General features: G+C 42.2%; 1 protein-coding gene across 1 annotated transcript in view; it reads left to right on the top strand.

Annotated features, from left to right (window-relative positions):
- Window positions 1–16,418, top strand: part of COL4A5 (collagen type IV alpha 5 chain) — a 143,705-nt gene that overhangs the window by 44,655 nt on the left and 82,632 nt on the right. Inside the window, exons 2-3 of the mRNA XM_079961595.1 lie at window positions 2,876–2,935; window positions 9,742–9,831. Of these exons, the coding sequence (XP_079817721.1) occupies window positions 2,876–2,935; window positions 9,742–9,831 (150 nt within the window). The remainder of the gene's footprint in view (window positions 1–2,875; window positions 2,936–9,741; window positions 9,832–16,418) is intronic.

The raw sequence follows: 16,418 nt of genomic DNA, 5'->3' as shown, positions 1-16,418 counted from the left end.
AGTGCACAAGGATAGGCCTCTGCCCTGAGCAGCTTACAATAATAATAAAAAAAGATTGATGCAGAGAAAATGGAGAAAGGGGGGGCAAGTGTAAGCATGGAAACAATACGCAGTGGATTCAATTACAGATGCTTAGGCTTCACAGCAAGATGTGAGAATGAGAGGGTTATGCCAAAGGCCTCAAAGGAAAAGTGGGCTTTGAGGTGGGTTGGATGTGAAGAAACGCCAGCACACCGGTGTCCTGGGAGGCAGTTCCAAGTACCGTATTTTTTGCTGTATAAGATGCACTTTTCCCCTCCTAAAAAGTAAGGGGAAATGTGCGTCTTATGGAGTGAATGCAGGCTGCGCAGCTATCACTGAAGTCAGAACAGCAAGAGGGATTGCTGTGCAGTGAAAGCAGTGGGATAGCTGTGTTAAGCCTCTTCAAGGCAGCAGGAGGAATGTGTGGCTATCCCAGAAACCAGAACAGCAAGAGGGATCGCTGCGCAGCAATCCCTCTTGCTGTTCTGACTTCGCTTCTCTGGAGTGGCACTGCGCAGAGAGGGAAAGCTGCGCAGCACCCCTTCAGCAAAGCGGGAGGAGAAATGGAGCCCCATCCATTTCTCCTGCTTTGCTGGAGAGGCGCTGTGCAGAGAGGGATTGCTGCACAGCGCCCCTTGAGTAATCCCCTTTTGAAGTCACCCAAGCTAGTAGTTGTCGCTCAGTCTTGTAGCAAGTTCTGTCTTTTAACCATGAATTGTGCAAAGTTCTTCCTTTTGGCTGTCCTGATCTCCTACCTAGTAGCTTCCTTGGATGTGTGTGGTGGGGGGTGATATAAGTATCTTCAAGGTTCAGGGTATCCTGATGAAACCCTTTGGTTGTTTATTAAATAGTTTAGTACAACATTTGATTAGGAATATTTTTTTTCTTGTTTTCCTCCTCTAAAAACTAGGTGCGTCTTATGGTCAGGTGCATCTTATAGAACGGAAAATACGTTGTATGGGGAGCAAGGGAGACTTGCTGTAGCTCATGGGTATGCAAACTAAGGACCGTGGGCCGGATATGACCTAATCACTTTCTCAATCCGGCCCGCAGACGGACCAGGAGTCAGCGTGTTTTTACATGAGTGGAATTTGTCCTTTTATTTAAAATGCATCTCTGGGTTATTTGTGGGGCACAGGAATTTGTTCATCCCCCCCCCAATATAGTCTGGCCCCCCACAAGGTCTGAGGGACAGTGGACTGCCCCCCTGCTGAAAAAGTTTGCTGACCCCTTCTATAGATGCTTGAAGTATCAGGTAGAGCTTTGGAAAGGGGAGGGTAGAAGAGTGAAGATGAACGGCAGGGCTGCGGGGAGAAGAGTTGGGGGGGGCAAGGCGATGGAGGGCTCTGAAGGCATGGTCAAGGAACATGTACTAGATTTGGGAATAGACAGGAAGCCAGTGTCTATTTAAGGAGGGGTGATTTTTATGAAGGGAGGAGAATTATTTGGGAAATAGATTTCTGTGCAGATACGAGGGGACCCCGGTTGAGGCAGGGGAAGATCAGGGAGGCAGGGGGGTGCTGTTGCTGTTTTAAGGTGTGGTTCAGTCACATCCCAGCACATCCGGGTTGCACAATGAAAGCTGATTTGGAGTTCTTGTGCAACAAACCTGCTTCCCCCAGGAGATCCGACTTCTTGAGATAAGGAAAGTGACTGGTAAAATGCAGTGAGGAGTCTGGAAAAGCACTTGCTAAACGTTATGTACTGAAGTTCTCACCCTGGGCCAGCAGGGGGATACTGTAGATGGTTCAGGTCCACATATGCAAATAAGGGATCGAAAGTGACATTCAGTGATTGGATAGTTACAGAAAACGGTTACTGTTGCATTCTAGTGGAGCTCTATATAAGCAGGCTGGCTGAACCCTTCAGTTCAGTTCAGTTCTGTTCTGGCCTGTGAATAAACAAGAGCTGTTTGAAGAATCGCTGTGTCGTCTGATATGTTCACCCACAACTTAACACTAAAGACTTCTTGCCTCCCTGCAAACAGAGTGAAAGCTCAATAAATGGGTCATTTAGAAGCACCCTTAGGTAGTGGGATGGCCTGGGCATGAATCAGAGTGTGTTCTTTTCTTTTTTTTAATCATTTTTATTAATTTTCCAATAAAAAACATCCAATTAATATATCCAATGTTGTCTTGAGGGAAAAACTAGGCTTGGCTGTTGTTGCTTCTTCTTGGTTTTTTCTTTCTTTTTTTTTGAGAGGTTGTAAAGGGAGAAGCGGGGGACGCAGGTGGCGCTGTGGGTTAAAGCCTCAGCGCCTAGGACTTGCCGATCAAAAGGTCGGCGGTTCGAATCCCTGCGGCGGGGTGCGCTCCCGCTGCTCGGTCCCAGCGCCTGCCAACCTAGCAGTTCGAAAGCACCTCCGGGTGCAAGTAGATAAATAGGGACCGCTTACCAGCGGGAAGGTAAACGGCGTTTCCGTGTGCGGCTCTGGCTCTGGCCAGAGCAGCGATGTCACGCTGGCCACGTGACCCGGAAGTGTCTCCGGACAGCGCTGGCCCCTGGCCTCTTAAGTGAGATGGGCGCACAACCCCAGAGTCTGTCAAGACTGGCCCGTACGGGCAGGAGTACCTTTACCTTTACCTTTTAAAGGGAGAAGCAAGGTGATCTGCATTTCTCCCCCTTTCAGGGTTGAGATTAATCTTAAAAGAATATGTGAGGTCAGTCCATTTAACTGATTAAAATTCACATGTTGCACTCCCAATCCCCCCCCCCCCCGATTGATGAAGTGTGCTAACCTTAAACTGTGTTCATAAAACAAGCGATTGAAATTCCTCCTCATTAGCACATATTTGGTGGGGTGGGAAAGTTCTTTGCAAACTTTTAATGTTCTCTTTTTATTTCTCTTTTCTAGGCATGCCATGGATGTTCGTCAGGATCCAAATGCGACTGTAGCGGAACAAAAGGGGGAAAGGTGAGCAGGTGTGTGTGTGTGTGTGTGTGTGTAGGAGGAAACATATCTGGATCCTGAAGAGTTTTTGCTCCACTGGACTAAAAGAATTTGACAAGCCGCACAGCAATGAAAACAATTTATATTCTGCTCTGTTTTCTCTAACTAAAAAATATAACCATTTGTTTATAGAGAGTTTCTAATAAATGTGTTCAGATTTCAATGTTAGTAATTAAGATCGTTGTAAGAATTTAAATATTTGTAACCTGCCAGTTGGCTAAGTCTCAAAGCCAGATTGTTAAACATTCTATGAATTATACCTGAAAGCACATGGAATATATTTATAGGATACTTTATAATACATATAATCCATTAATTATTGCATACCTTACAAAAGAGGGAGATCAGAGAAAGCATTCCTTTCAGTACTTGGTCCTACTATGAATGGAGGCTTGTGTACTGGTACTGATACCTTGAACTGAGTACATAAATTTCAAGATCACCGTAACTGGCTCTTCTTACTGCTCAAGCCAAGAACCTGGTTGTGGCATTTTTCACTAGATGCAGTTTCTGGGCCGTATTCAAGGGCAGCACTACATAAAGTGTGTTGCAGTAGTCTAGATGGGAGGCTATTCCTTTTTTCCAAAAAAAAAAAAAGTTTATAAAATCTCAAGGTTGTATGCAGAGTTAATAAAAATGCAGGAATAAACCCATTTATTTATTATCATGAAAAAGAATTACACCACTTGATTGTAAAAAAAAAAAAGCCCAACAACCTCAAAGCACTTTACAAAAGGGGAAAAAATAGTAAAACTGAGAAAAAATGGACAACCCTACTTGAAAACATACCAAAGTTCAAATAATAAAACAGATTAAATCACCTCAACTTTCTATACATCTGCATAGGCTTGTCTAAACAGGAATGTTTGGGGCAGGTGCCAAAAATAGTACAGTGAAGGCTCCTGCTTGATCTCAACAAGCAGGGAGTTCCAAAGTTTGGGTGCTGCCACACTAAATGATTAAATGCAGAAACAAAACATTATGTACAAAACAGGAAAATATCCAACCTAAGGCAAATTTAAACCAACTGGTGCTAAAAGTCAGATAAGGCCTGGGAATAAAAAAAATGAGTTGTTTTTATTCAATTGTTCAAAAGGACCCTAATTGACAGCTGGTTTGGTGCCTGCTTCAGTTCGGAGAGGAGAATGTTTCACAGAGAACACAACAGAACAGACTCTCCCCCAATTCTAACAGGGTACACTTTTAAAATCTGAGCATGCCCAAAGGACCATGAAGTCCAACTACTTCAGGAAACATATTTATTAATGCCAATTATATATCAGTCCCTAAGCATTTTTAGGAAACTGCTCACGGAGGAGAGCGCTACAGGTGGCTCCTAGCCATGATGGCTCTGTTCTGCCTCCATGGCTGGATCAGCAGTGCTTCTGAATAGCAGGAGCTGGAAGCTGCAGGAGGGCAGAAGAGTGTTCTTGTGCGCAGGTCCTGCACCTAGTTGGCTGCTGCGAGAACAGGATGCTGGACTAGTCCCCTGAGGAAGAACTGTAAGAAAACAACTTGGCATTTTACAACTGGTATTAACAAACTCTTCTCCTGCTCCCATTAGATTCCAAGCTATTTTTTAAACTCTCTTAAATACTAAATAGTAGCAACACCAATAAGAGGAGTAGAAACAAGAAAGGAGCTAATTGGGGAAACCCCAAAACTTTCCAGATCACCTTTAGGAACATAGGAAGCTGACTGATTAAGGACATAGGTCCATCTAGCTCAGTATTGTCTACACGGACTGGCAGCTGTTGTCCAGGATTTCAGGCAGGAGTTATTCCCTGGAGATACCAGGGATTGAACCTGAGACGTTCTGCATGCAAAAACAGATGCTCTACTACAGAGCTCTGGTCCTTCCTCCTTGGCCTGATGCCTTGAGTCAATATGGAAGGAGTGAGGCGAACGTCTCTATGGAGGGACTTCTATACATTTGGAGTTCTACTGTTTTGGTAAGGGATGTGGGTGGTGCTGTGGGTTAAACCATAGAGCCTAGGACTTGCTGATCAGAAGATTGGCAGTTCGAATCCCCGTGACGGGGCGAGCTCCCGTTGCTCAGTCCCTGCTCCTGCCAACCTAGCAGTTTGAAAGCACCTCAAAGTGCAAGTAGATAAATAGGTACCGCTACAGTGGGAAGGTAAACGGCGTTTCTGTGCACTGCTCTGGTTCTCCAGAAGCGGCTTAGTCATGCTGGCCACATGACCTGGAAGATGTACACCGGCTCCCTTGGCCAATAAAGCGAGATGAGCACCGCAACCCCAGAGTCGATCACGACTGGACCTAATGGTCAGGGGTCCCTTTACCTTTACCTTTACTGTTTTGGTGCCACCATAAATAAAGCCCTGTCCTGTGTTGTCACTAGGGTGGCCATGTGTTACACTCTGCAGAGGGCAGTCCTCTGTTGGATTGATTCTTCTGTTTGAGGGATGGGGGAACCTGTAGCTTTCCAGATGTGGCTAGCAGAGCGTGCATTGATGTCTGTTAGCATATGGAGAGCCACAGTTCTCCACTGCTCTCCTGAATATGATTTAAGCTGGTTTTGGTTTCTGCTTCACTTAAACATCACTTTAACACCCTCCAAGGCACCCTATTTCTATAATTTTAACTTTCTTTAAACTGTTTTTCAATATTGTGTTTTAATTGTTGTAATCCGCCCTGGATAAAATAAGTGGTTGTGCTTGTGAATGTAAATTTCCAATGGACTTGAAAAGCACAATTCAGTTTCTTTTGGTTCTCAAACTTGCCACTGAGTTACGCTTTCAATGCCAAGCTGCGTTGGTGCAGTAAACATTTCCCCCAGTGAGTTGTTCGGGGTGCCTCACAGAAGCTACCCCAGGGGCCACGCCTATCTATCCAGGTGGCTCAATTGAATGAGATCATATTTTGGCAAATGTGCCTGCCAAGGGTTCATAGCATATGTGTGTGCTAAGCCTAAGGCTTAGTCTTCTTGGCAATAATACAAGGTTAAATGAGGTTGTGCTGCTAAAACTTCAATTTGTTTTTGTTTGTGTGCGTGTGCGCGTGCACACACACATACTTAAAAAGTACCATTATGAACTTCTGTCATAATGATAGAGGGCCTTTTTTATAAAAGAAAGAAAAAAGAAAGAAAGATAAATGCTGTGTGGTTTGAACAAACAAGGAGGGCTTTTTGCAGGAGGCAAAGGGTCAAGCTAGGCATGGATGCTGGTAGCAGATGCACCCAACTGCAACTTCAGAGAGGAGTACTGTAGCTGGATCAGGCCAGTGGCTGAATCAGGCCATCTTGTCCATCATCCTGTTCTCACAGCGTCCAGCCAGATGTCCTAATGGGGAGCCTGCAAGCAGGACCTGAGTGCAATAGCAGACCACCACATTTGGGAGTCCCACCACTTCAGGGGGCTCCATGCCTCTAGCATTCCCAACACAGCTAGTAGGAACAGATAGCCTTATCATACATGAATAGGTCTAGTCTTTCACCTCCCTTTCTTAAGACCATCCAAGTTGGGTTTTCATCAGGATTCCACATTGACATGGTTTGATGAAAATTGATAGAACTGTTTATGAAGTAGTTATGGGGAAGCTTTGGCCCATCAGATGTTGCTATGCCATGCTGTCTTGGATTTCGTTTTTTAAAACCAACCTTCCTTCCATCCAGCCAAAATCAACATATCCTTCTGTATAGATAAAAATGAAAATGTAGTCAAGCTCTGCAGTTCTCATGGCCATGATAGCTGCAGCCATGCTAGCTGCAGCATAAGAAACATCAGGCCAGCTATTCAACAGGGTGGGGGGGGGCAAGAGTTCCCTGGGAAGAGAGATTGATGGTTATACCATTCTGAGAACTGTAGCTCTGTGAGGGAAATAGAGGGTCTCCTAAGAACCCTTAGCACTCTTCACAAACTGCAGCTCCCAGAATTCTTTAGGGGGAATTGTGACTGTCAAAGTGGTATAACAATGCTTTAGATGTATGGTGTGATTGTGGCCTATATCAATGGGTGACTACGACAGTGATGCAGGACAAGGTATCTCACTCTGATGGCTTCCATTTGTGCTAATCAGTTTCCTCCTGTAGGACAAGTTCTTGGCGGGTTCTTCTTCGGGGCATGAACTGTCATCCATCTCTCTTGTTCCAGATGCTTAACATAGCTAATCCATGAGAACAATTCAGAAGCACACACTCTTTGCTGAGTATCTAAAACAAATAACACCACATGTACACCTTTTGCTTCCCTAATCCCTGCGCAAATTGCATGGGCTCCGATGCTGGAAAACATCTGCTTGACAAGAGGCTGCAGTTCCGTGTGCTGCTGCACAGCCCCACCTGCGCTATGTGAACATTAAAGGTCTTTGCCATGATTCAACCCTTTCCACTGTTTCCCAACATACACATTTCTCAAGGCAGATTCCATGCATATCAGGGCTGATCTGCACTTGCCTTCTACGAGGAAAAATTACACTGTATCCCCTTGCTGCGTCCACCAAAGGGAAACGGGCATTTTAAGAGCGTGAAATAGGTGGAATTCAGAGATAGCAATCTCACATTTCAAAATTCTTTCCTCCCATCAGGAAGTTTAAAAAGTGCTTCCACAAAATATTTATTTTCCCGTAGCAGTGTTAGGGAACCATTTCATATCAGCCCCAGCCAGAATAGCCAATAGTCAGGGATGATGGGAGTTGTCATCCAAAAACATCTGAAGGGTCACTGCTTCCTCATCTCCATCCTATAACCAGCCTTAGTTAAAAAACAAGCAAACCACAGTACAACCACTGCAATTAACAACTGAAAGGAATTATGTAACTAGTTCTGTCTCTTAATACTGCAGGGCCTTAGCAGTGTTTGCCCCTGAGCAAGTGCTATTTAGAGATGTACTGCCTCTGGAACTGAGTAAGATGTGATTGTACTGTATGTTCAAGGAAAAGAAGAGAACTATAGTGCAACCAATTAGGAATCATCTTAGTGGTGATTATTTCAAACAGGCTGCATGCTATTTCCTGAGGCTTAGAAAAGCTCCCAAGTCAGGCTGGCTTACTCTCCTGGGCACTTAGGATTCTGCAAACTGTTTCCTAGTGGCTGGGCCTGTCTTTGCCTTTTACCCCCTGTTCACCTTGCCATCACCTCACTGCGTGCTAGGTACAGGGTGTGATAGTAGAATGCATGCCAAAGCTACATATTTAGTGCTTAGGACAAACAAACAATCCATACAAAAGTGAGTTCCTGGATTCAAGGTATTTGGGCCATGTTAAGATCAAACCTGGCAATGGATTAAAGTAGAAATAGCAGGCTCACGGAGCTGTGCAAGATAATCCCTTCCAGGTATCACCTATTTCCTGTACTAATTAGCAGCTCACTATAGGGGAAATTCATATATTGGATGCAAGATTTGGTTGACCTTTTGGCCATGATGTAAAGAATTAGTTCAATGTGCCAAGGCTGACCCAGCTTTCAGAAGTGGATCACTAAGAACAAAAAACATAGAAGATCTTGGAGCACATTCCCCTTGTGTCTTCATCAGGCGCACTAAAGCAGGGATAGTTACTGCAGATAGTTAGTATTTTCCAGGGACAGTCCCAGATTTACAGAAGCCATCCTGGTTTCTGATTTGATCCTGGAATGTCCCGCTTTCCCTTAGGACACCCCAATTTTCATTAGAGAAATATTGGAGGGTGTGGAGTTATCCAACCCCTGAGCCATCTGAAGGCAGCTCACTATAAGGAAGGTTTTTTAATGTTTATTATGTTTTTAATATTTTGGAAGCTGCCTAGAGTGGCTGGGGCATAAGTAGTAAGGATATTAGTATTAAATAGGACATCCCTATTTTCATTGGAGAAATGTTGGAGGCTATGTTAATATAGTGCCCTCCCAGTGTTGTGGACAACAGCTCCCATACCCCATGACCATTGACCTTCCTCGCTGGGTCTGATGAGAGTTAAAGTCCCTGATCTCTGGAGGGTGTCATGTTGGCAGTCTGTCCTCTAAAACAGTGTTTCCCAACCTTGGGCCTCCAGCTGTTTTTGAACTACAATTCCCATCATCCCTGACCACTGGTCTTGCTAGCTAGGGATGATGGGAGTTGTAGTCCAAAAACAGCTGGAGGCCCAAGGTTGGGAAACACTGCTCTAAAAGACTTACATTTGCAGGGAGCTTCCAGCAGGCTTGCCTGAGGGCTTCCCATCATCTTCTGGTTGACACATGCTGGTTGACACAACCAGCTGTCTGAGGAGACTGGGATGGGGCAGAAGGACCGTTCCACTGGCAGAGAAGAGAGCTGCTGGTGGGGCAGCATGTCCACGCTATCTTCCAATATTCAGCATCATTGGATGCCCATGAATTCTAGTGTTATGAGAAAAGGAGAAAAACTTTTCTCTCTTAGCTTTCTCCACACTGTGTTTAATTTTGTATACATTAATCCTGGCCCCCATTAGTCACCTTTTTTTTTTTTTTGTAAACTGAAAAGCCACAAATACTGTAACCTTTGCTGATTGGGCAGTTGCTCTATCATCTTGATTTCCTTTTTCTGAGCCTTGTCCTATAATACTTTTTTGGGAGGCGGGGGGAGGTGAGGCAACTAAAACTGAGCCAAATGAACCAAATGGATCCCATTTTGATGTTTGCTGGAATTCCTGATGCAGATTCAGCACACAGGAATTCGGCATGGTTAAACAAATGGCATTTCTTATAGCAAATGGGAAGAGTTTTTTGACAGAAAATACCAAGAGAAAACAATGATTCTACATACTATATAGTGAGAATTCTTAATTCCATTCATTTTATTATTATTATTTTGCAGGGTGAGAGAGGCTTCCCAGGTTTAGAAGGACAACAAGGCTTACCTGGATTTCCTGGACCAGAAGGGCCAGCTGGGTCACGAGGCGAAAAAGTGAGTAGCTGGGACTTCCGGAGGCGACGCCAATGGCAATGGCGGTCTCCTTCTAGCTCGGAGGGAGAAGCTCCGCGGAAATCGGGTCGTCCGCTACAGCGAAGCGGAGACCCTTGCAAAAATCACAGGCAGGAGAAGCCTGTGACCGTGGGGACTCGGCAGGCACTGGTAGCGCCCCCCGGACTAGCAAAGGGACCCCGTAAGGGGCTCCGGAGCGCAACGGGAGTTTGCTGCGGTGCTGAGAGTTGATCGCTCTTTGCGTGGAGTGAAGCCGCAAAAGCTGTTGCCGGAGAGCGCTGACCTTTTTCCTGTGACAATTCGGCTGCTAAACAACAACCCGTGAGTAGGTGAAGCTTAAGAATCTGGACTCAAAGGAGGAGAAAAAGGATTAATTTGGCACTGAAGCGGGAAGGTGTAAACAGGAAGTCCGCCTTCCGTTTCTGTATATAGTTCAAAGCAAAGACTCTTTAAGCTAAGACCTGGAGAGTGGCGTTTTAAAAGCTCCAGATCCGAACATCAAAGATAAAGAATTCCCCCCCCCCCCAGGCTATAGGAGAGGGGGGGGGGAAGAGGGAAAAGTGACTTTTTCTTCTATTTGTGGAACAAAAATAGAGACACTAATTTAACTCCTGGGAACGGACTGCCAGGTCCACTAGAACTGCTGTTCTGAGAGTCGCACTACTTATAGACATTGTAACTTTTTAATGGTTAACTCTGCAAAGGAGATACTTTTTGAGGGTCGTCTCTGGATTTGAAACTGTTGCTTGCTTCTTGGAGGGGGACTTGGGAAAGTTGGAAAAGACTCTTTATTGTAACTTTAAATACTGCTACAGTGTCCCCCTAGAGGAATATTGAAATTGCGCACCCAGTTGGGGGATTTTTCCATTATTGACTTTGGGGATTTTCCACGGTAAGACTTGACCGTGGGATTGACCTTGATTCACAGACAAAAGTGTGATAATGGATAGGGCAACAAGATGCAAGGCTAAAGTCCAGCAGCCCAGCGCAGCTTCCCAGCAACGCAGATCATCTGTTCCCGGCCCTCCTGTGACACAGGGGGAAGATCTTTTACAAGTTGGTTCAAAGGGAATGGCTTCAGAAGGAGACTTTACCTCAGTGTTAAATAAAATTTATGAAAAATTGGATGGCCTAAGCAAACAAGTTACTGAACAATCAATTAAAATAGACCGAAATACTGCCAGCATTAACAATTTGGGACAGAAGGTGAACTCTAACACACAATCTATTGAAAAATTGCTGGAAGAATCTGTGTCTAACCGAAAAATAGCTGAGGAAGCTAAAGAAGAAGCAAAAGCTGTACGGGAAGAAATAAAACCGATGCGCAAGCAGATTGGGGACCATCAGTCACTTTTGTCCATGATTGAACTGAGGGAGAAACAGGCCAATCTGAGGATTAGGGCAGTACCGGAACTTGAAAAAGATAACTTAAGTGATTACCTCACACAGGAATTTGGAAAATTTTGGAATTTGGAGGTGGAGCAAGACTTTAAGATAGTAAGTGCGTTCAGACTTGGAAGAGGGAGAAAAATCAGGGTGAGAGACTGTTTGGTCACCCTCCGATCGAAAGAAGAGAGAGATAAAATACTGAGTGCGCACTTCCAGAAGACTTTGGAAATTAACGATTCAAGAGTGGAGATTTTTTTAAGGACATTCCGAAATATTTATTGGATCTTAGAACTAACTACGGAGATCTGGTGGCCCTACTGAGAAGAAACAGAATTGTTTTTAAATGGGAATTCCCCCAGGGGCTATCTTTTACCTTTAAAGGGAAAAAGTTTAAAATAAGATCAGTGGAAGACAAGGAAAATTTTTTGAGAGACCACGAAGAAGACCTGCAAAAAGAAGCTCCAGGAGAGCTAAAAGCCTTAAAACCAGGAGTACTTGACACAGTACCAACACCTTTGGGACTGGATAACCTACAAAAAGTGATACCACCGTCAGAAAAAGAAGAACTTTTGGGAGCAGTCGGAGGGAAATAGAATAACTACATCATGTCTCTGCAATTATTAAGTTGGAACATTCACGGATTTAATTCCCCGGAGAAGAGGAGGAAAGTCTTTCATTTATTGAAAAAGGAACAATTGGACTTAATTTGCTTACAGGAAACGCACGTGATTAGGCTACATAGGAAAGTACTGATCAATAAAAGATTGGGCCGAGAGTTTATTTCATCGGACAAGGTTAAAAAGAGAGGAGTTGTTATTTATGCTAAAGAGAGCCTATCACCAAAATTTGTTTTTAAAGATGAACAAGGAAGAATTGTGGCAATCGAAATTCCATCACAAGGAGAAAAATTTTTGATTGTAGGAGTTTATGCACCAAATGAGGGGAAATCTGATTTTTTTAAGAAACTGCACGAGACATTGTTGGACTATATGGATTACAACATCATTATGATGGGAGATATGAACGGAGTGGTATCTATAAATATGGATAAGTCGCAGAGACAGTTTGTAACTAAAGATGGCAGACTGCCAAAACCCTTTTTTGAATTGACTGACAATATGGACCTAATTGATATTTGGAGAACTAAGAACCCCCTTGGAAGAGAGGGTACATTCTTCTCTGAAGCCAAAATGACATGGACAAGAATTGACCAAATGTGGATAACTAGAGGACTGGCACCTAAGATACGAAAAGTGGAAATTTGCCCAAAAACCTGCTCCGACCATAATGTGGTGAAGATGGAGATGAAACTAACACCAATCGGTTCCTTCAGATGGAGGATGATTGACGCCTTATTTAGAGATATAGAGGTTATTAAGAAGGCCCAAAAAACCTTGAGAGACTATTTTGAGGTTAATTTGAATACTACGGTGGAAAAAAGAGTAATCTGGGATGCAAGCAAAGCGGTCATGAGAGGGTTTCTGATTCAACAGAATGCAATAAAAAAGAGAATTCAAAATGAGAAAAAAGACAAAATCTTGGAAAAAATAAAAGGAGAGAAGAAATTAAGAGCGAAACCAAAGTCGTAAGAGATTCTGAGAGAAATAAAGTTATATCAAGTACAATATATGAAAATGATAATTCAGGAAGTAGAATGGAAAATTAAACAGATGAGACAAAAGACATTTGAATTGGCTAACAAATGCAGATGAAAAAAAGACAGAAATTAAATACTATTACAAATCTAGATGTGGAAGGAAAGAACATACAGAACCCAGTGGAGATTAGAAGGTGCTTCCAGAGATACTTTAAACAACTATATACACAAGAGCCACAGAAAGAGACTGATATAGACCAATTTCTAAGAACAAATGGATTACAAAAAATCTCTCAAGAAAATAAGATAATGCTGAACCACAAAATTACAGAACAGGAGGTAGAAGGTGCCATTCAGAATATGCAGTTGGGTAAATCTGCAGGGCCGGATGGACTAACCTCCAAATACTATAGGGTCTTGAAAGATTGGTTAATTCAGCCACTAAAGGAGGTTTGTAATGAGATTTTGGAGGGGGGAAAGGTGCCAGAGTCGAGGAAGGAAGCTTATATTACACTTATACCGAAAACTGAGTCTGAAAAGACACAACTTAAGAATTACTGCCCCATATCCCTGCTCAATGTGGATTATAAAATTTTTGCTGATATTCTGGCTAATAGATTAAAAAAGGTATTAGTTGAAGAGATACATAAGGACCAAGCTGGCTTTCTCCCCGGTAGACACTTGTCTGATAATACGAGGAATATAATTAACATTTTGGAGATGTTGCAAGTGAATATTAATACCAAAGCAGCTCTAATTTTTATAGATGCGGAAAAAGCCTTTGACAATATTTCTTGGAGTTTTATGAAGAAAAATCTTCAGGGAATGGGGGTGGGTCGAGGGTTTGAAAACGGTATAAGTGCAATTTACTCAGAACAAAAGGCTAAGTTAATAGTCAATAATGTGATGACAGAGGAATTTAAGATAGAGAAAGGGACACGACAAGGCTGCCCAATTTCCCCATTGCTTTTTATTTCGGTCCTGGAGGTTTTGCTGAACATGATTAGGAGGGACTGTTTGATTAAAGGTATTCAGGTCGGAGCCAAACAATACAAATTGAAACCTTTCGCAGATTACTTAGTTTTGACGTTACAGGAGCCAGAATCTAGTACGAAAAGAGTATTAGAACTGATTCAAGAATTTGGTCAGGTGGCAGGATTTAAGTTGAACAAGTCAAAAACTAAAGTGCTTGAGAAAAAATTTACACCGATTGAGAAAGAGAGGTTTCAGAAGGAGACAGGTTTAACATTAGCGAAGAAAGTAAAATATCTAGGGGTTAATATGACTGCTAAGAACTTAAACCTATTTAAAGATAATTATGAGAAATGTTTGGCAGAAGTGAAGAAAGATTTAGAAATATGGTCAAATTTGAAGCTTTCCTTGTTGGGTCGAATTGCAGCCATAAAGATGAATGTATTGCCAAAAATGTTATTTCTGTTTCAATCATTGCAAATTTTGGACAAGATGGACTGTTTCAAGAAGTGGCAGAGAGATATTTCTAGATTTGTCTGGCAGGGCAAGAAGCCCAGAATAAAATTTAAAATACTTACTGATGCAAAGGATAGAGGTGGATTTGCCCTGCCAGACCTTAAACTTTATTATGAATCAGCAGCATTCTGCTGGTTGAAAGACTGGCTGCTTCTTGAGAACACAGACATTTTGGACTTAGAAGGTTTTAATAATGCTTTTGGGTGGCATGCATATTTGTGGTACGACAAGGTTAAAGTGCATAAAGCATTGAAAAACCATATTGTCAGGAAAGCATTGTTTAATGTCTGGATAAGATATAAAGACTTACTGGAAAATAAAACCCCAAGGTGGTTGTCACCAATGGAAGCAAAGGCTTTGAAAAGACTCAATATGGAGGCCAAATGGCCGAAATATTGGGAAATACTGGAACAAGAAGGAGACAAACTGAAATTGCAGAGTTTTGAGAAATTAAAAGACAAAGTGCGAGACTGGCTTCATTATTTTCAAATAAGAGAGGCCAATAATTTGGATAAAAAAAATTGGCTTCCAGGTGGAAAAATCAAAATTGGAAACAGAACTGTTAGATCCCAAAACTAAGATACTTTCAAGAATGTATAACTTGCTGTTAAAATGGAATACTCAGGATGAAACGGTTAAATCAGCTATGATTAAATGGGCACAAGACATTGGTCATAATATTATGTTTGCTGACTGGGAACAGTTGTGGACCACCGGTATGAAATTCACGGCATGTAATGCCTTAAGAGAGAATATTATGAAAATGATTTACAGGTGGTACATGACACCAGTCAAGCTTGCAAAAATATATCATTCGCCCGAGAACAAGTGTTGGAAATGTAAAGAGAATGAAGGTACATTCTTTCACCTTTGGTGGACGTGCCCAGAGATTAAGGCTTTCTGGGAGATGATTTATAATGAAATGAAAAAGGTATTTAAGTATACCTTCTTGAAGAAACCAGAGGCCTTTCTCCTGGGCATGGTCGGCCAATTGGTGCCAAAAAAGGATAGGACCTTTTTTATGTATGCAACAACGGCAGCAAGAATACTTATTGCGAAGTATTGGAAGACACAAGATCTACCCACTCTGGAAGAGTGGCAGATGAAGGTGATGGACTATATGGAATTAGCGGAAATGACTGGCAGAATCCGAGACCTGGGAGAAGAGTTGGTGGAAGAAGATTGGAAGAAATTTAAAGACTACCTGCAGAAACACTGTAAAATTAATGAATGTTAAAATGATGTTGGATTGAAAATAAGTGGCATTAGCAACAAAGTTAAAAAGAGTATGTAAAAATGAATTGATAATGGGTGAAAATATAGAGTTATAATATGTTAAGTTACAGAGTTAAGATAAATGAAAGAGGGCAAGGATTTGCTGATTTGATTATATTAATGGGAATACAAAAAGGGAAGGTGTGAGGAAGTCAAAGAAACAAGCTAATGAGTTTAAAGTTATAAAAACCGGATTTGTCTTAACTTACTTTTTTCTATTTTTTATTTTTTATTTTTCTTGTTTTTTGGATTCTGTATTTTTGTTTGAGAGTTTTTTCCTTTTTTTGTTTTTTATGTATTTTTGTATTTATGATTTTGTAAAACTTTAATAAATATTCTTTAAAAAGAAAAAGAAAAAGAAAAAGTGAGTAGCTGAACAGAATGATGATGAATGCCTCATGTTGCCATGATCTATAAAATATCTAATATGGCTTCAGTAGTCCAGACATTTAGATAGTGTTCACTGCATCAGAGCAGGTGCTCCTTTTAACATCTCTCGTACACGTGGAACTGTTTCTGTGTTGGCCAAGAAACACAAAGGTAAGGTAAGAAGAAGTTGAGTTATTGGACCAGCCAGCTGGTCTAGTTTTAGACTCTGAAATTAATCGTCTCACAGAGGATCTATTTAGATGTCAACATGTGGCATATATATATGGGTTTATATATTTATTTAAAGTCACCTATCCTAATTCAAGGAAGGTTGAATTAATAAGGGACATGATAGTGGGAGAAAGCTCTCTACCTGCCCCCTGCCTTCAATAAACTCAGGAGCATTCTGCAAGCTGTCTCATCACTGGCCTGGAACAACTGCAGCAGCTCA

Source organism: Podarcis cretensis (genome assembly GCF_951804945.1).
Source record: "Podarcis cretensis genome assembly, chromosome: Z".
Lineage (NCBI taxonomy): Eukaryota > Metazoa > Chordata > Lepidosauria > Squamata > Lacertidae > Podarcis > Podarcis cretensis.
Note: the sequence above shows the minus strand (reverse complement) of the source record. Positions and strands in the feature narration are given on the sequence as shown.